A 20,790-nucleotide genomic window follows, 5' to 3' on the forward strand; every position below is an offset into this window, starting at 1 on the left:
TATACTCATTCTTTAATGTTTATCTATGCATTGAGATGGAAAGATATGCAGATGTATGTATTTCAATGAATGTATTATGTCTGTAATATGAATTTCCAGTCCGTGTATCTCCGCTCTGCCATCATCCTGTATATACTAACAGGTCCGTTGTTGCTTAGAAACCAGCCATGACTGTCACAACCACCTGTGTGTGTGTGTGTGTGTGTGTGTGTGTGTGTGTGTGTGTGTGTGTGTGTGTATGCATGTGTATGTGTGTGTGTGTGTGTGCGTGCGTATGTGTGTGTATGTCTGTGTGTGCGTGTGTATGTCTGTGTGTGTGTGTATGTGCATGTATGTCTGTGTGCGTGTGTGTGTGTGTGTATGCGTGTGTGTGTGCGTGTGTGTGTGAATGTATGTGTGTGCGTGTGTGTGTGTGTGTGTGTGTGACTATGAGAATGTTCTAGGGCCATGAAATGGACATGTACCTGTGGACGTATTTCAAGGCCTACCTTCAAACTCAGTGCCTCTTTGCTTGACATCATGGGAAAATCAAAAGAAATCAGCCAAGACCTAAAAAAAAAGAATTGTAGACCTCCACAAGTCTGGTTCATCCTTGGGAGCAATTTCCAAACGCCTGAAGGTACCACATTCATCTGTACAAACAATAGTACGCAAGTATAAACACCATGGGACCACGGAGCTGCAATACCGCTCAGGAAGGAGACGCGTTCTGTCTCCTAGAGATTAACGTACTTTGGTGCGAAAAAGTGCAAATCAATCCCAGAACAACAGCAAAGGACCTTGTGAAGATGCTGGAGGAAACAGTTACAAAAGTATCTATATCCACAGTAAAACGAGTCCTATATCGACATAACCTGAAAGGCCGCTCAGCAAGGAAGAAGCCACTGCTCCAAAACCGCCATAAAAAAGCCAGACCACGGTTTGCAACTGCACATGGGGGCAAAGATCGTACTTTTTGGAGAAATGTCCTCTGGTCTGATGAAACAAAAATAGAACTGTTTGGCCATAATGACCATCGTTATGTTTGGAAGAAAAAGGGGGAGGCTTGCAAGCTGAAGAACACCATCCCAACTGTGAAGATGGGGGTGGCAGCATTATGTTTTGGGGGTGCTTTGCTGCAGGAGGGACTGGTGCACTTCACAAATAGATGGCATCATGAGGAAGGAAAATTATGTGGATATATTGAAGCAACATCTCAAGACATATGTCAGGAAGTTAAAGCTTGGTCGCAAATGGGTCTTCCAAATGGACAATGACCCCAAGCATACTTCCAAAGTTTTGGCAAAATGGCTTAAGGACAACAAAGTCAAGGTATTGTAGTAGCCATCACAAGCCCTGACCTCAATCCTATAGAAAATTTGTGGGCAGAACTGAAAAAGCGTTTGCGAGGAAGGAGGCCTACAAACCTGACTCAGTTACACCAGCTCTGTCAGGAGGAATGGGCCAAAATTCACCCAACTTATTGTGGGAAGCTTGTGGAAGGCTACCCGAAACGTTTGACCCAAGTTAAACAATTTAAAGGCAATGCTACCAAATACTAATTGAATGTATGAAAACTTCAGACCCACTGGGAATGTGATGAAAGAAATAAAAGCTGAAATAAATCATTCTCTCTACTATTATTCTGACATTTCACATTCTTAAAATAAAGTGGTGATCCTAACTGACGTAAGAGAGGGAAGTTTTACTAGGATTAAATGTCAGGAATTATGAAAAACTGAGTTTAAATGTATTTGGCTAAGGTGTATGTAAACTTCCGACTTCAACTGTATATCTATCTGGCATTAAAAAAAAATCATACTCACAATTTATTAAATCCTTAATTAAAGGGGCAATGGGCAGTAGAAACAATAACAAAGCATGTTCCCCGCCCCTGTTTTGGTAAAAAAAAAACTGAGGGATGGGGCTGGAGTAATGTAACCACTCTGAAATTCCTAATAAACAGGAGGTATGAATGCGAGGTCTGACCGGTCATGATATGGCCAGCAGGTGGCGTGGCAGTTAGAGTACAAGGCCAGTAATTAATATGTTGCTAGTTCAAATCCCTGAATCCAACAAGGTGAAAAATCTGCCCATCTACCCTAGAAACATAACTCTAATTGAGCGTCGGGCCCATACGGTTAACGGCTGGCTGTGACCCCGCCCCCAGAAGGAGGAGTTGGGATAACGGCTGGCTGTGACCCCGCCCCCAGAAGGAGGAGTTGGGATAACGGCTGTGACCCCGCCCCCAGAAGGAGGAGTTGGGATAACGGCTGGCTGTGACTCCGCCCCCAGAAGGAGGAGTTGGGATAACGGCTGGCTGTGACTCCGCCCCCAGAAGGAGGAGTTGGGTTAACGGCTGGCTGTGACCCCGCCCCCAGAAGGAGGAGTTGGGATAACGGCTGTGACCCCGCCCCCAGAAGGAGGAGTTGGGATAAAGGCTGGCTGTGACTCCGCCCCCAGAAGGAGGAGTTAGGATAACGGCTGGCTGTGACTCCACCCCCCAGAAGGAGGAGTTGGGATAAAGGCTGGATGTGACTCCGCCCCCAGAAGGAGGAGTTAGGATAACGGCTGGCTGTGACTCCGCCCCCAGAAGGAGGAGTTGGGATAACGGCTGGCTGTGACTCCGCCCCCAGAAGGAGGAGTTGGGATAAAGGCTGGCTGTGACTCCGCCCCCAGAAGGAGGAGTTGGGGTAAAGGCTGGCTGTGACTCCGCCCCCAGAAGGAGGAGTTGGGGTAACGGCTGGCTGTGACCCCGCCCCCAGAAGGAGGAGTTAGGATAACGGCTGGCTGTGACCCTGCAGGACTAATAAAAGCTCAATATGATCATTTAACCGTGTTTTGTTAGTGTTTGTATATAGTGTTTGTTTATATTTACTTTGTTTACAAACATTGGAGTAAAACAAGTTTATATTTCAGGTTGTCATGAAGTGTGACAGTTGAACTAAGCTCATGAGGCATTTATAAGTTATATTCTTCAACAATCAATGGATATATATAAAATGAAGTTATAAGTGTAACAACTGCCCATTTCCCCTTTAATTCCCAAACGTTAGATTCTAAAATCATCCCTTAGTTCTAGAATTCTCTCCCAGCCCATCACACCGTCTCGCACAGCCTTCTCTGGAGGTACACCATTGGTCAGCAGTCAGCTAAGTCACACACTGCCCAGGGCCCTTAACCAATAGGACGCTCTATCCCAGATGCTACCTGTCTGCACCATCTGTCTAGGTCTGTATCTCAAATGGTAGCATATTCCCTATGTAGTGCACTTCTTTCTTAAATAATGCGCTGCTTGACCCGATGACCCTGGTCAAAAGTAGTGCACTATATAGGGAAAAGGGTGCCATTTGGGACGAATCCCACGCATTGTCCAGTCAGGTACTTGTAGTGTACTTGGTGGGTACTTAGGCTTCGTGCCACACGGTTAGATGTCATTTGGTCGATGGCAGAGGTACGCAGTGAGGTGGAGACTAGTTCTCTAGGTCTAGGAGCCCCACAGCTGGCAGATTACCCCCAGCTACCACACCCTGCTGCAGACCCTACGCTGCCTGTAGCAGAGCCCCAGCTACCTGGAGAAGAGCCCCTGAAGGTACCTGAGGACCCCCAGCCAGAGACCCAGGCTGAGCCTGACACCTGTCCACTGCCACCCAGGAGGATGTGGGAGGACAGCTTCGACACAGAGAAGTGAGTTATATTCTAGAGGGTTCCGTCTGTGTTCTAAAGTGTTCTGTTTCCTGAGTATTCTGTCAAATGTTTTAGTCTTGGGGGTTTTGTGTTCTAGAGTGTTCAGTTGTTTTAATCTTGAGTGTTCTGTCTCTGTTCTAGTCTAGTGTTCTGTGTTCTAGAGGGTTCTGTCTATATTCTAGTCTAGTGTTCTGTGTTCTAGAGGGTTCTGTCTATATTCTAGTCTAGTGTTCTGTGTTCTAGTCTAGTGTTCTAGAGGGTTCTGTCTATATTATAGTCTAGTGTTCTGTGTTCTAGAGGGTTCTGTCGGTGTAATAGTCTAGTCTTCTGTGTTTAAGATTAAGTGTTCTGTCTGTGTTCTAATGTTCTGAGTTATCGAGGGTTCTGTCTGTGTTGTAGTCTAGTGTTCTAATCTAGAGGGGTCTGTCTGCATTCTAGGATGGGATAGAATCACCGGCAGAAAGCTGATAAATGATATATTTCACCGTCGTTAAAATTGGTTCTTGTAAGAGTTATTGATAATCGATCATATCAGATCCACATTTCACAGACAGGCTACACACACACACACACACACACACACACACACACACACACACATACACACACACACACACACACACACACACACAGGCAATGTGTTACTATTAGCTTTTTAATGTTGCCCATTTTGAACACACACACACACACATTACACCCCCCCCACACACACACACACACACACTAACTCTGTGTATTGTCCTCCACCAGTTACTCAGCGGTGTCGTGGAGGCAGTATTTTGACCAGTCGGAGGACATCCCAGTAGGACCATCAGAGACCAGAGATGTGTTCAGGGTCTACAGGAACGGAACTGATGGACCTCTACTGGTTCTGCTGCACGGAGGAGGACACTCTGCCCTGTCCTGGGCTGTTTTTACTGTGAGTCTTTACTATCTTTACAATACTATCTACAGCTTGGTGAACAATGTTCACAACTCTGTAAGGTTACATGGTGTTCCACAGGGTTCAGTCCTTCCTGGCCCGTTAATCTAAACTGTCTACACAATAAATCCATCATTTTTTTGTGTGTGTTTTTACTGACCAGTATTTGAAACTGCTTATACACTTTCCATTCTTGTAAAAAAAAAATTACGTCTGTTTTTTGTTGTTGTTTCTGTCTAAACTGTCCACATCACCACATCATCTATAAACTCTGGGCTCATCACCTGACCAGCATTTCAGATTTCCATTCCTGTTATAATACCCGTTTTTCTTGTTTTATCTGTCGCTCCATCTCCTCGGGTCTCCAGACAGCCATAGCAAGCAGGGTGACCTGCAGGGTGCTGGCCATGGACCTAAGGGGTCACGGTGAGTTCAGAGAGCAAAAAGGTCATCTCAGAATGCCACTCTATTTGATTGTAGTGGACTAGTCATGGCAATAAGGGTGCCATTTCAGATCCGTCCATAGTGTTTTATATAGTCACATTTTACATTTTACATTTTAGTCATTTAGCAGACGCTCTTATCCAGAGCGACTTACAGTAGTGAATGCATACATTTCATACATTTCATTTCATGCATTTAAAAAAAGTATAATTGTACAGTCACATTTTGTATAAAATTTTTGTACAATTTTTTTTTTTACATTTTTTTTTTTTTTTGTACAGTCACATTTTGTATAGTCACATCATAAAGACTTCAAAACCCAATGTTTACGGGACGTATTTTACCAAAACATTTTTTTTTTTTAATATTTTTTTTTGTACAGTCACATTTTGTATAGTCACATCATAAAGACTTCAAAACCCAATGTTTACGGGACGTATTTTACCTCTCCTTCTCTCCAGGTTCCACTCAGGTACGTCAGTCAGACGACCTCTCCACACAGACCATGTCTAGGTAAGAAGAAACACACCTGTAAAACATAAAGAAATAACTTCCTGTGCCCTCTACCTCTCTACCTGTACATCACCTGTCTCTCTTGTCCCGCCACTCTTAGGGATGTGGCCAATGTGGTGCGAGCGTGCTACGGAGAGGCCCCTCCCCCCATCGTCCTGGTTGGTCACAGTATGGGCGGGGCAATCGCTGTTCACACCGCCTCCAGCATGCTCCTCCCCACTACTGTAGGACTGGTGGTGATAGACGTGGTGGAAGGTAAGAACCAGTCCATACTGTTAGCAGCAGGCTCCTCCCCACTACTGGTAGGGACAAAATTGGATTTGTTTTCAAGACCTTCGTGGATCTGTGTAATCTGAGGGAAATATGTGTCTCTAATATGGTCATACATTTGACAGGAGGTTAGGAAGTGCAGCTCAGTTTCCACCTCATTTTGTGGGCAGTGTTGCACATAACCTGTCTTCTCTTGAGAGCCAGGTCTGCCTACAGCGGCCTTTCTCAATAGCAAGGCTATGCTCACTGAGTTTGTACATAGTCAAAGCTTTCCTTAAGTTTGGGTCAGTCACAGTGGTCAGGTATTCTGCCACTGTGTACTCTCTGTTTAGGGCCAAATAGCAGTATAGTTTGCTCAGTTTTTTATAAATTCTTTCCAATGTGTCAAGTAATTATAATTTTGTTTTCTAATGATTTGGTTGGGTTTAATTGTGTTGCTGCCCTGGGGCTCTGTGGGGTCTCTCTCTCTCTCCCTCTCTCTCCAGGCAGTGCAATGGAGATGCTACACAGCATGCAGAACTTCCTGAAAGGACGACCCAAGTCTTTTGAGTCTATTGCCCATGCCATAGAGTGGAGGTGAGGAGCGTTCAGCAATGCACCACTCCTTAACGTTAGGTAGCATTTCAAAAGGCAGTCTATAGAAATATCATATATTGTTATTATTATTATTATCTGTCTGTTCCATAGAGTGCTATGCTACGCTACGTTTCAGTGTTTCACAGTGTTGGTAGTGCTGTTTTTCAACAGTTCCTGTCTGTCTGTCTGTCTGTCTGTCTGTCTGTCTGTCTGTCTGTCTGTCTGTCTGTCTGTCTGTCTGTCTGTCTGTCTGTCTGTCTGTCTGTCTGTCTGTCTGTCTGTCTGTCTGTCTGTCTGTGTGTGTGTGTGTGTGTGTGTTGTGTGTGTGTGTGTGTGTGTGCTCTCTCTCCTTCAGTGTTAAGAGCGGTCAGATCAGGAACCGGGAATCAGCAAGAGTATCCATGGTGGGACAGATCAAGAGGTAAACCATGTTAATCCTAGTTTAATGGAACCATGCTAATGGAACCATGCTAATGGAACCATGCTAATCCTAGTTTAATGGAACCATGCTAATGGAACCATGCTAATGGAACCATGCTAATCCTAGTTTAATGGAACCATGCTAATCCTAGTTTAATGGAACCATGCTAATGGAACCATGCTAATTGAACCATGCTAATCCTAGTTTAATGGAACCATGCTAATGGAACCATGCTAATCCTAGTTTAATGGAGGCATGCTAATCCTAGTTTAATGGAACCATGCTAATGGAACCATGCTAATCCTAGTTTAATGGAACCATGCTAATGGAACCATGCTAATGGAACCATGCTAATCCTAGTTTACTGGAACCTGAGGGGTATACTGCACAGCCGCCTAAATATTCGGAGAAATAACTTTACAAAATCTGATTGACCCAAACACATATCTTAATTTATATATCTTTCCTAATGAACCAGAACATCTGTTTATCAATGTTAGCTGGCTAATTTATTGATACCGCTTTGAAGAAGTAAACCCCTCTTGTCGTTGCTGGTTGTTGTTAAAAGCAGTATACGAAATAACACAGCGTTCATATTCAATGTAAACTTCCCTAAAATATAACTTCTACCCTCGTCCGCGGACTTTTTCCACATTTTGTTACGTTACAGACGTATTCTAAAATGTATTAAATATTTTTTTTCCCTCATCAATCTACACACGATACCCCATAAATGACAAAGTGAAAACAGGTTTCATTATTTTGTTTTGCAAATTTGTTAAAAATAAGAAACAAAAATAACTTATTTCCATAAGTATTCAGACCCTTTGCTATGAGAATTTGAAATTGAGCTCAGGTGCATCCTGTTTCCATTGATCATCCTTGAGATGTTTCTACAACTTAATGGAGTCCACCTGTGGTAAATTCAATTGATTGGACATGATTTGGAAAGGCACACCTGTCTATATAAGGATCCCACAGTTGACAGTTCATGTCAGAGCAAAAATCTAAGCCATGAGGTCGAAGGAATTGCCGGTAGTGCTCCGAGAGAGGATTGTGACGAGGCACAGATCTGTGGAAAGGCACCAAAACATTTCTACAGCATTGAAGGTCCCCAAGAACAGAGTGGCCTCCATCATCCTTCAATGGAAGAAGTTTGGAACCACCAAGACTCTTCCTAGAGCTGGCCGCCCGGCCAAACTGAGCAATCGGGGGAGAAGGGCCTTGGTCAGGGAGGTGACCAAGAACCCAACAGTCACTCTGAAGGAGCTCCAGAGTTCCTCTGTAGAGATGGGAGACCTTCCACCTCTGCAGCACTCCACCAATCAGGCCTTTATAGTAGAGTTGCCAGACAGAAGCCACTAAGTAAAAGGAACATGACAGCCTGCTTGGAGTTTGCCAAAATGCACCTAAAGGACCTGGCACCATCCTAACGGTGCAGCATGGTGGTGGCAGCATCATGCTGTAAGGAAGTTTTTCAGCAGAATGGACTGGGAGACTCGTCAGGATCGACGGAAAGATGAATGGAGCAAAGTACAGGGAGATCCTTGATGAAAACCTGCTCCAGAGTGCTCAGGACCCCAGACTGGAGCGAAGGTTCACCTTCCAACAGAACAACGACCCTAAGCACACAGCCAAGACAATGCAGGAGTGGCTTCGGGACAAGTCTCTAAATGTCCTTGAGTGGCCCAGCCAGAGCCTGGACTTGAACCCGATCAAACATTTCTGGAGAGACCTGAAAATAGCTGTGCAGAGATGCTCCACATCCAACCTGACAGAGCACGAGAGGGTCTGCAGAGAAGAATGGGAGAAACTACCCAAATACAGGTGTGCCAAGCTTGTAGCGTCATACCCAAGAAGACTCAAGGCTGTAATCGCTGCTAAATGTACATCAACAAAGTACTGAGTAAAGGTTCTGAATACTAATGTAAATGTGATATTTCAGTTTTTTCTTTTTAATAAATTGTATATACATTTTAACAAAAGCCAGTCATTAGTTCTGAGATTCGGAAGTTCATTCTATCCATTCTATCTGCAATGGTTGCTATGCAAATAAAAATAATCGGCATGTAGCTATAGAGGCTAGTTACTAATTTTCTAGCTAGCCAACTAAAGCTAACACATGATCACATCAAGCATCTGAAATTACAGCAAACTACGTGCGCTTTCCTTTCTTTTACCTTTTTTCTCTATCGACATTTAATTATCCATTATAACGATCCTTATAAATTGGCTCACAGAAGCTGTCAGTCTCGTCACGTTCATATTCATGGCACAGTGGAGATTGAAAAAGAAACCCAGCAAGGTTTAGACAAACCCTAACTGTCGCAATCCGAATGCTAGCCTAGTAGCTTGAGGAAATAATGTCTAGACACGTTTTTACATGGGAGATGAAGTTTATAAATTGACTGGCTGGGCTGTGGGCTAGTGGATGTGCATTGATACATCTAATGGAACTTTGAACTGGGAATACCCCGGGGGAATACGGAGATTGTAGTGCTATAACTCCCTGCTATTAACCAATCAGCTTCCAGTATCCGAACACGCCATTTTATAATGGTTGGTAGATTAAGCCAATGCCTATGAGTTTTCTCCCAGTCTTTCTGTATTGGCTAACGAAGGCCAAGTTTTACGCGTTGCTCTACCAGACTCTTCATGCATTTGGGCAGAATTGTCTGGGAACAAGATTACCCTAACCCTAACCTTAAAGACGTCCTCCAGCGATTTTGGAACTTTTACTGTTGAAAAGCGATATTCCAAGTATAAGTAGACTAAAGGGTAAAATACAATTTTAAAAAACTCTGAACAAAATAGTTTTTTTTATTTTTTTGGCACAACTGCAAACTTCCCATAGGGAATTTGTGATCTGTATCATGACTTACCTGGACCACCTATTGAGATGTGCCTTCTATTAAGTAAATCAGGAGTTAAACGAGGTTAAAAAGAGACTCGAAGTTCCACTTTAACCATTTCAAATTTAAACTTCAACGGGGTGACATCAGAGTTGGACATGCCAAGGATCCAATTTAGACGTCTCAAAAATGTCACACCTGTACTCTGTAGGCATGTAGAGGTGGAGGATGTTGTTGAATCACCTGAGCAGGCCATCCCTGTTAGTGACGCAGTCGTCGAGGGCAACGAGGAGATCTACGTTGACCCGAGCTACGTTAGCGACAAGCCAGACGGTACGCCAGAGGTGAGCATCCCAGAACCCGAGGTAAGAAACCAACGTCCTTTACACACACACACACACACACACACACACACACACACACACACACACACACACACACACACACACACACACACACACACACACACACACTAACCACCATTTTGTTTGTTATTTTACCTTTATTTAAGCAGGGGACTCACCATTGAGACGAGGGTATCTTTCACAAGGGAGCAAATCTACACTATCATATACATTATCAAAAGGCAAAATCAAACCAAAATATAGAATCTAATAGAAAACCAGTAAATTACAACCCACTATTCAACAAGTAAAAAGGTCCCCAGTCAATATTTTTAATTGCCAAAACATTGTATTGTGTAGTTGGATCCAGCAATGAAGTGCTTTAAAACTGAAAGAGGATTTACTTACGTAGTTCGTGTTAATTTCGTAGACAAAAATATTTGATGATACTATTAACTGACTGAATAGATCCAGAAAAAAACTATAGCAAAATGAAAACGACAGTCTGTTTTTATTTCTCTTGAGTTTAATAGTGAAACGACAGTCTGTTTTTATTTCTCTTGAGTTTAATAGTAAAACGACAGTCTGTTTTTATTTCTCTTGAGTTTAATAGTAAAACGACAGTCTGTTTTTATTTCTCTTGAGTTTAATAGTAAAACGACAGTCTGTTTTTATTTCTCTTGAGTTTAATAGTAAAACGACAGTCTGTTTTTATTTCTCTTGAGTTTAATAGTAAAACGACAGTCTGTTTTTATTTCTCTTGAGTTTAATAGTAAAACGACAGTCTGTTTTTATTTCTCTTGAGTTTAATAGTGAAACGACAGTCTGTTTTTATTTCTCTTGAGTTTAATAGTAAAACGACAGTCTGTTTTTATTTCTCTTGAGTTTAATAGTAAAACGACAGTCTGTTTTTATTTCTCTTGAGTTTAATAGTAAAACGACAGTCTGTTTTTATTTCTCTTGAGTAGGCTCTAGAAAAGTAGGTGGTCTTTGAATTTGCAGTCTCTCTCAACCCTCCCACTTTTCCTACTACATTTCATATACAGGTTGTGTAACCAATGTAAGCCAAGTCTCCCTCTTTTCCTCAGAGAAAACTGCTTGATTCTGGCCCTTATAGGCCACCATACGGACTGGACCGTTAAACAAAACGGTTAAGCTACACCATGTTACCTCACTAGCAAGTTCTAGCTAACAACCTGGGGGCCGCATTCAGCAGGACGCAATGTTTTGGAACATTCAGACAGAAAATGCTATGTAGAACAAACATGCCTCTCTGACATGTTGAATAAGGAATAACGTCGGCTCTATTCATAGAATTTCTATCAGCAATGTTCGAGAAAGTTTTTGCAACTTAATGTAGCCGTGGTAACATTACCGTTAGCCTACTGAACGTAGCCGTGGTAACATTACCGGTAGCCTACTGAACGTAGCCGAGGTAACATTACCGGTAACCTACTGAACGTAGCCGTGGTAACATTACCTGTATCCTACTGAACGTAGCCGTGGTAACATTACCGGTAGCCTACTGAACGTAGCCGTGGTAACATTACCAATAGCCTACTGAACGTAGCCGTGGTAACATTACCGGTAGCCTATATGTAAACATTTACATATACGCAAGGTTTTTTACAGAAATGTTCGGCGATCGACCGGTTGATGACCACTGGGCTACAAGATAGCAATAATAGGGTAATTCACCTATTACAAACAGTCTATGTGAATTCAGCTGTACACACAGCTCTTTAGGCTAAATAAATTAGGCTAAATGCTGAAAGTAGTAGCCTAGTTTTTCAACAAAACTACTGAATAGCAGTTTGGCTTAGAATACCGATACAACTAATAATGTGAATGACTGAGAACAGAACTAAACAGCAGTACCAAGTAGCAGGTTTAGTAGAGAAAATATCAGATTGTGTCATGTCTTTATCAATCTATATTTAGGCTAGTTACATTAACAGTAAACAAACACTATAAACAAAAGGCTAATGGAGATCCAGATAACTGAAACATGAGACTCAGCGAGATGCGAGACGCAGCCTACTACAGTGAGATGCAGCCTACTACAGTGAGATGCAGCCTACAGCCTGCTACAGTGAGATGCAGTCTACTACAGTGAGATGCAGCCTACTACAGTGAGATACAGCCTACTACAGTGAGATGCAGCCTACTACAGTGAGATGCAGTCTACTACAGTGAGATGCAGTCTACTACAGTGAGATGCAGCCTACTACAGTGAGATGCAGCCTACTACAGTGAGATACAGTCTACTACAGTGAGATGCAGACTACTACAGTGAGATGCAGCCTACTACAGTGAGATGCGGCCTACTACAGTGAGATGCAGCCTACAGCCTACTACAGTGAGATGCAGCCTACAGCCTACTATAGTGAGATGCAGCCTACAGCCTACTACAGTGAGATGCAGCCTACTACAGTGAGATGCAGCCTACTACAGTGAGATGCAGCCTACTACAGTGAGATGCAGCCTACTACAGTGAGATGCAGCCTACTACAGTGAGATGCAGCCTACTACAGTGAGATGCAGCCTACTACAGTGAGATGCAGACTACTACAGTGAGATGCAGCCTACTACAGTGAGATGCAGCCTACTACAGTGAGATGCAGACTACTACAGTGAGATACAGCCTACTAGAGTGAGATGCAGCCTACTACAGTGAGATGCAGCCTACTACAGTGAGATGCAGCCTACTACAGTGAGATGCAGCCTACTACAGTGAGATGCAGCCTACTACAGTGAGATGCAGTCTACTACAGTGAGATGCAGTCTACTACAGTGAGATGCAGTCTACTACAGTGAGATGCAGCCTACTACAGTGAGATGCAGCCTACTACAGTGAGATGCAGCCTACTACAGTGAGATGCAGTCTACTACAGTGAGATGCAGCCTACTACAGTGAGATGCAGCCTACTACAGTGAGATGCAGACTACTACAGTGAGATGCAGTCTACTACAGTGAGATGCAGTCTACTACAGTGAGATGCAGCGTACTAGAGTGAGATACAGCCTACTACAGTGAGATGCAGCCTACTACAGTGAGATGCAGCCTACAGCCTACTACAGTGAGATGCAGCCTACAGCCTACTACAGTGAGATACAGTCTACTGCCTACTACAGTGAGATGCAACCTACTACAGCGAGATGCAGTCTACAGTGGGTTAACTGCCTTGTTCAGGAACAGATGACAGATTTTTACCTTGTCAGCTCGATCCAGCAACCTTTCAGCTCGATCCAGCAACCACTCTAAACACTAGGCTACCTGCTGCCCCAAAAGACAGAGGGGTCTGGGCCCGCAAAATGGTTTGATAGCCTCAGGTCTGTACGAGAAGGCAGGTGGAGGATGCTTTGGGAGTGTCTTACTCTCCTACCTCCATCTCGATTCCAACTCGACTCCAATGGAGTAGAGTAAAATGCAGGAGATCTCCAGCTCTCGTCGGATGGAAGTGTCAACCCGGGAAAATGGTCCATATTCATGGAAGAATCCACAGCAGCTACAAAAAGAGGACTCCAGTCTCCTGGTCCATATTCATGATAGAATCAACAGCAGCTACTGAAAGAGGACTCCAGTCTCCTGGTCCATATTCATGGTAGAATCCACAGCAGCTACAAAAAGAGGACTCCAGTCTCCTGGTCCATATTCATGGTAGAATCCACAGCAGCTACAGAAGGAGGACTCCAGTCTCCTGGTCCATATTCATGATAGAATCCACAGCAGCTACTGAAAGAGGACTCCAGTCTCCTGGTCCATATTCATGATAGAATCCACAGCAGCTACTGAAAGAGGACTCCAGTCTCCTGGTCCATATTGATGATAGAATCCACAGCAGCTACTGAAAGAGGACTCCAGTCTCCTGGTCCATATTCATGATAGAATCCACAGCAGCTACAGAAAGAGGACTCCAGTCTCCTGGTCCATATTCATGATAAAATCCACAGCAGCTACAGAAAGAGGACTCCAGTCTCCTGGTCCATATTCATGATACAATCCACAGCAGCTAAAGAAGAGGACTCCAGTCTCCTGGTCCATATTCATGATAGAATCCACAGCAGCTACAGAAAGAGGACTCCAGTCTCCTGGTCCATATTCATGATAGAATCCACAGCAGCTACTGAAAGAGGACTCCAGTCTCCTGGTCCATATTCATGATAGAATCCACAGCAGCTACTGAAAGAGGACTCCAGTCTCCTGGTCCATATTGATGATAGAATCCACAGCAGCTACAGAAAGAGGACTCCAGTCTCCTGGTCCATATTCATGATAGAATCCACAGCAGCTACAGAAAGAGGACTCCAGTCTCCTGGTCCATATTCATGATAAAATCCACAGCAGCTACAGAAAGAGGACTCCAGTCTCCTGGTCCATATTCATGATACAATCCACAGCAGCTAAAGAAGAGGACTCCAGTCTCCTGGTCCATATTCATGATAGAATCCACAGCAGCTACAGAAAGAGGACTCCAGTCTCCTGGTCCATATTCATGATAGAATCCACAGCAGCTACAGAAAGAGGACTCCAGTCTCCTGGTCCATATTCATGATACAATCCACAGCAGCTACAGAAGAGGACTCCAGTCTCCTGGTCCATATTCATGATAGAATCCACAGCAGCTACAGAAAGAGGACTCCAGTCTCCTGGTCCATATTCATGATAGAATCCACAGCAGCTACAGAAAGAGGACTCCAGTCTCCTGGTCCATATTCATGATAGAATCCACAGCAGCTACAGAAAGAGGACTCCAGTCTCCTGGTCCATATTCATGGAAGAATCCACAGCAGTTACAGAAAGAGGACTCCAGTCTCCTGGTCCATATTCATGGAAGAATCCACAGCAGCTACTGAAAGAGGACTCCAGTCTCCTGGTCCATATTCATGATAGAATCCACAGCAGCTAATGTAGATCCTCCAGTCTCCTGGTCCATATTCATGGTAGAATCCACAGCAGCTAATGTAGAGGACTCCAGTCTCGTCGAGCACCAGTGACGGTCCCCTTTGATAGTTTAGCAGTGTGGCATCAAAAGCAGCATTCAGCTTTAAAGTCCTCCTTGTTCAGAGTGAGACGTTCTTTTAAGGGACGTGATATTCTCTTTACAGTTCAATGATCCATTCTCAACACAGCGTTGTGTATACTTATTACAAGGTCCGTAAAATCCTCCCTCCTGTGAACATGTATGTCGCTGGTCTCACATTTGAGTGTGACCAGTATTTCGATTTTTTGTTCAGTTTACGCACTCCAGGATAAGCAGAAGTGACCGATGCATTCAGTGCGTTCTTCTAGTTAACCTGGTGACGGTTTTAACCCTTTGGTGTGTTATCAGGGGGTGTATAGCTGGCGTATAGACCTGTCCAAAGCAGAGAAGTACTGGGACGGATGGTTCAGAGGAATCTCTAATCTGTTCCTAGGATGTAACCTGCCCAAACTCCTCCTGTTAGCAGGTATGTCACAATACAGTCTAATCCATTTTTACTTTACCCCAGGTAACCCAGGTACACGACACTACAGTCTAATCCGTCTTTACCCCAGGTAACCAGGTACATGACACTAGTCTAATCCGTCTTTACCCCAGGTAACCAGGTACATGACACTACAGTCTAATCCGTCTTTACCCCAGGTAACCCAGGTACATGACACTACAGTCTAATCTGTCTTTACCCCAGGTAACCCAGGTACATGACACTACAGTCTAATCCGTCTTTACCCCAGGTAACCAGGTACATGACACTACAGTCTAATCCGTCTTTACCCCAGGTAACCAGGTACATGACACTACAGTCTAATCCGTCTTTACCCCAGGTAACCAGGTACATGACACTACAGTCTAATCCGTCTTTACCCCAGGTAACCCAGGTACATGACACTACAGTCTAATCCGTCTTTACCCCAGGTAACCAGGTACATGACACTACAGTCTAATCCGTCTTTACCCCGGGTAACCAGGTACATGACTCTACAGTCTAATCCGTCTTTACCCCAGGTAACCTACTGGGTACATCCTACTCCATAGGCAGGAATCGTGCCTGTATATCTCATTTGTTGTCCATTTTGGCTGCACCTTGGCCATACGTCATAGAGCTGTAATCTTAAAACGATAGTGCAACGTCTGATTCCCAGAGAGTCAGACGAACTGTTGGATACCAACAGTTTGTATATCTCTGTGTCCAGTATGAAGGAAGTTAGAGGTAGTTTGTATGTCTGGAGTGTGTTTCCCTTTAAAAGAAACCTGTGAGGTAAAATAATGACGAAGGATGTGTGTTTGTCACCAGGTGTAGATCGTCTGGACAGGGACCTGACTATAGGCCAAATGCAAGGTAGGTCTAAACAGCATTAAACAGACTGTAGAGCAACACAGTGTACAAGGTGGGTCTACACAGCCTTATACAGATTGCCCCACAGTGTACAACCAAACGACTGTGTGTGTGTGTGTGTGTGTGTGTGTGTGTGTGTGTGTGTGTGTGTGTGTGTGTGTGTGGTGTGTGTGTGTGTGTGTGTGTGTGTGTGTGTGTGTGTGTGTGTGTGTGTGTGTTTAAACTATACTTGAAGACCAGAAGAGCTAGGGTTAGTTTTAGGCTTAGGAGCTAGGGTTAGGAGCTAGTGTTAGGAGCTAGGGTTAGGAGCTAGGGTTAGATTTAGAGTTAGGAGCTAGGGTTAGGAGCTAGGGTTAGTTTTAGGGTTAGGAGCTAGGGTTAGATTTAGGGTTAGGAGCTAGGGTTAGTTTTAGGGTTAGGAGCTAGGGTAAGTTTTAGGGTTAGGAGCTAGGGTTAGGAGCTAGGGTTAGGAGCTAGGGTTAGGGTTAGGGTTAGGAGCTAGGGTTAGTTTTAGGGTTAGGAGCTAGGGTTAGTTTTAGGGTTAGGAGCTAGGGTTAGTTTTAGGGTTAGGAGCTAGGGTTAGTTTTAGAGTTAGGAGCTAGGGTTAGGAGCTAGGGTTAGGAGCTAGGGTTAGGAGCTAGGGTTAGTTTCAGGGTTAGGAGCTAGGGTTAGTTTTAGGGTTAGGAGCTAGGGTTAGGAGCTAGGGTTAGTTTTAGGGTTAGGAGCTAGGGTTAGTTTTAGGGTTAGGAGCTAGGGTTAGGAGCTAGGGTTAGATTTAGAGTTAGGAGCTAGGGTTAGGAGCTAGGGTTAGGAGCTAGGGTTAGTTTTAGGGTTAGTTTTAGGGTTAGGAGCTAGGGTTAGATTTAAGGTTAGTTTTAGGGTTAGGAGCTAGGGTTAGGAGCTAGGGTTAGGAGCTAGGGTTAGGAGCTAGGGTTAGTTTTAGGGTTAGTTTTAGGGTTAGGAGCTAGGGTTAGATTTAGGGTTAGGAGCTAGGGTTAGTTTTAGGGTTAGGAGCTAGGGTTAGTTTTAGGGTTAGGAGCTAGGGTTAGGAGCTAGAGTTAGGAGCTAGGGTTAGGAGCTAGGGTTAGGGTTAGGGTTAGGAGCTAGGGTTAGTTTTAGGGTTAGGAGCTAGGGTTAGTTTTAGGGTTAGGAGCTAGGGTTAGTTTTAGAGTTAGGAGCTAGGGTTAGGAGCTAGGGTTAGGAGCTAGGGTTAGTTTCAGGGTTAGGAGCTAGGGTTAGTTTTAGGGTTAGGAGCTAGGGTTAGTTTTAGAGTTAGGAGCTAGGGTTAGGAGCTAGGGTTAGGAGCTAGGGTTAGGAGCTAGGGTTAGTTTTAGGGTTAGAATTAGGGTTAGGAGCTAGGGTTAGTTTTAGGGTTAGGAGCTAGGGTTAGGAGCTAGAGTTAGGAGCTAGGGTTAGGAGCTAGGGTTAGGGTTAGGGTTAGGAGCTAGGGTTAGGAGCTAGGGTTAGTGTTAGGGTTAGGAGCTAGGGTTAGTTTTAGGGCTAGGAGCTAGGGTTAGTTTTAGGGTTAGGAGCTAGGGTTAGTTTTTGGGTTAGGAGCTAGGGTTAGTTTTTGGGTTAGGAGCTAGGGTTAGGAGCTAGGGTTAGGAGCTAGGGTTAGTTTTAGAGTTAGGAGATAGGGTTAGGAGCTAGGGTTAGTTTTAGGGTTAGGAGCTAGGGTTAGGAGCTAGGGTTAGGAGCTGGGGTTAGTTTTAGGGTTAGGAGCTAGTGTTAGGAGCTAGAGTTAGGAGCTAGGGTTAGTTTTAGGGTTAGGAGCTAGGGTTAGTTTTAGGGTTAGGAGCTAGGGTTAGTTTTAGGGTTAGGAGCTAAGGTTAGGAGCTAGGGTTAGGAGCTAGGGTTAGGAGCTAGGGTTAGTTTTAGGGTTAGGAGCTAGGGTTAGGAGCTAGGGTTAGGAGCTAGGGGTAGTTTTAGGGTTAGGAGCTAGGGTTAGGAGCTAGGGTTAGTTTTAGGGCTAGGAGCTAGGGTTAGTTTTAGGGTTAGGAGCTAGGGTTAGTTTTTGGGTTAGGAGCTAGGGTTAGTTTTTGGGTTAGGAGCTAGGGTTAGGAGCTAGGGTTAGGAGCTAGGGTTAGTTTTAGGGTTAGGAGCTAGGGTTAGTTTTAGGGTTAGGAGCTAGTGTTACTTTTAGGGTTAGGAGCCAGGGTTAGTTTTAGGGTTAGGAGCTAGGGTTAGGATCTAGGGTTAGGAGCTAGGGTTGGGATTAGGGATAGGGAAAATAGTATTTTGAATGGGACTAAATTGTGTGTTAGCTGTACAAGTTTAGCTGTACAAGACTGTGTGTGATAGAGAGAGCTAGTCTGTGTGTGTGTGTGTGAGAAAGAGAGTGGAGTGTGTGCGAGATTGACACACACACACACACACACACTGTTCTCTGACTGAAGACCACCTGTTATATTATTCTCCTCAGGCAAATTCATGATGCAGGTGCTGCCCCCTAGTGGCCACGCAGTGCACGAGGACACACCAGACAAAGTAAGACACACACACATACACATGCACGCATGCACACACACTCACACTAACATGCATGTTGTCTGTTGTGCAGGTTGCAGATGCTCTGGCCAGCTTTCTGTTCAGACACAAGTTTGCTGAGGCCAGCAGAGGTCAGCGCACGAGGTGAGACATGCTAACACGCTAACTGGCCCTGAACCTATAGTGAATCTATAGAAACATGCTAACTGAACCAATAGTGAATCTATAGAAACATGCTAACATGCTAACTGAACCTATAGTGAATCTATAGAAACATGCTAACATGCTAACTGACCCTGATCCTATAGTGAATCTATAGAATTATGCTAACATGCTAACTCTCCCTGAACCTATAGAAACCTGCTAACTGACCCTGAGCCTATAGTGAATCTATAGAAACATGCTAACTGACTCTGAGCCTATAGTGAATCTATAGAAACATGCTAACCTGCTAACTGACCCTGAACCTATAGAAACATGCTGACTGACCCTGAACCTATAGAAACATGCTAACTGACCCTGTACCTATAGAAACATGCTAACTGACCCTGAACTTATAGTGAATCTAACGAACACATGCTAACTGACCCTGAACCTATTGTAAACCTATAGAAACATGCTAACATGCTAACTGATCCTGAACCTATTGTAAACCTATAGAAACATGCTAACATGCTAACTGACCCTGAACCTATTGTAAACCTAAAGAAACATGCTAACTGACCCTGAACCTATTGTAAACCTATAGAAACATGCTAACATGCTAACTGACCCTGAACCTATTGTAAACCTATAGAAACATGCTAACAGGCTAACTTACCCTGAACCTATTGTAAACCTATAGAAACATGCTAACTGACCCTGAACTTATAGTGAATCTAACGAAAACATGCTAACTGACCCTGAACCTATTGTAAACCTATAGAAACATGCTAACTGACCCTGAACCTATTGTAAACCTATAGAAACATGCTAACATGCTAACTGACCCTGAACCTATTGTAAACCTATAGAAACATGCTAACTGACCCTGAACCTATTGTAAACCTATAGAAACATGCTAACATGCTAACTGACCCTGAACCTATTGTAAACCTATAGAAACATGCTAACTCACTCTCTTTCAGCTCTTCCTACCCTTTCACGCGGTGAAGTCAGCAGGCCTACAGAGAACATCCAGTCTTTCTGTGTCCTGAACAACAAATGTTTTAATCAATCATTTTCATATTTTACTTTCCAACAGTTTAGAATGTTTTAGTATTAACCTTGGTTACATTATTTTAGCATCTTAGTCACTAAGAATTCCATCGTTTACAGTCGTAGTGTAGTTCAGTAAACATATTGCAGTGTTTTAAGGTAGAAGCCCCAGTAGTATGGGCAGCGGGATGGTGTTACGTATGTAGTAAAATGTGTTTAGTTGGACAGTGACTCAATGTATGTAATAAAATATGTTTAGTTGGACTGTGACTCAACGTATGTAATAAAATGTTTAGTTGGACTGTGACTCAAACATGTGTGGGTAAACAGCTCTCATGGGAGAGGAATGTAACGATCACTAACACACAAACACACACATACTAAGGAAAGCAGGCATGCACACACACACACACACACACACACTAAGGAAAGCAGGCATGCACACACACACACACACACACACACACACACACACACACACACACACACACACACACACACACACACACACTAAGGAAAGCAGGCATGCACACACACACACACACACACACACACTAAGGAAAGCAGGCACACACAGTAATATGATTCAGGTGGGGAGTGATGACATTTCCATAAAGGTTGCATTTCCTGTTGTGTGAAGGAAGCCATGTTTTAAAGGACGCTAGAAAGACAACAATAGCATGTAGTAGCAGGACTGTGGACTGGTTTCTGATAAACCTAGTCCTGGAATATGGACTGGTTTCTGATAAACCTAGTCCTGGAATATGGACTGGTTTC

The 20,790-nt window shown here is 43.9% G+C and overlaps 1 protein-coding gene across 1 annotated transcript; it reads left to right on the forward strand.

Annotated features, from left to right (window-relative positions):
- Positions 1-2,934: 2,934 nt before the first annotated feature.
- On the forward strand, positions 2,935-20,314 carry LOC115194728 (protein phosphatase methylesterase 1). Its single transcript, XM_029754634.1, has 13 exons — positions 2,935-3,666; positions 4,417-4,585; positions 4,957-5,014; positions 5,494-5,545; positions 5,646-5,800; positions 6,301-6,391; positions 6,747-6,812; positions 9,876-10,029; positions 15,342-15,459; positions 16,288-16,332; positions 18,752-18,816; positions 18,890-18,960; positions 19,944-20,314. Exons 1-13 carry the CDS (start codon positions 3,425-3,427, stop codon positions 19,966-19,968), a joined length of 1,311 nt encoding a protein of 436 aa, XP_029610494.1. The 5' UTR covers positions 2,935-3,424; the 3' UTR covers positions 19,969-20,314.
- The last annotated feature ends 476 nt before the right edge of the window (positions 20,315-20,790 follow it).

This window comes from Salmo trutta, chromosome 5 (genome assembly GCF_901001165.1).
Source record: "Salmo trutta chromosome 5, fSalTru1.1, whole genome shotgun sequence".
In the NCBI taxonomy this organism is placed as follows: Eukaryota; Metazoa; Chordata; class Actinopteri; order Salmoniformes; family Salmonidae; genus Salmo; species Salmo trutta.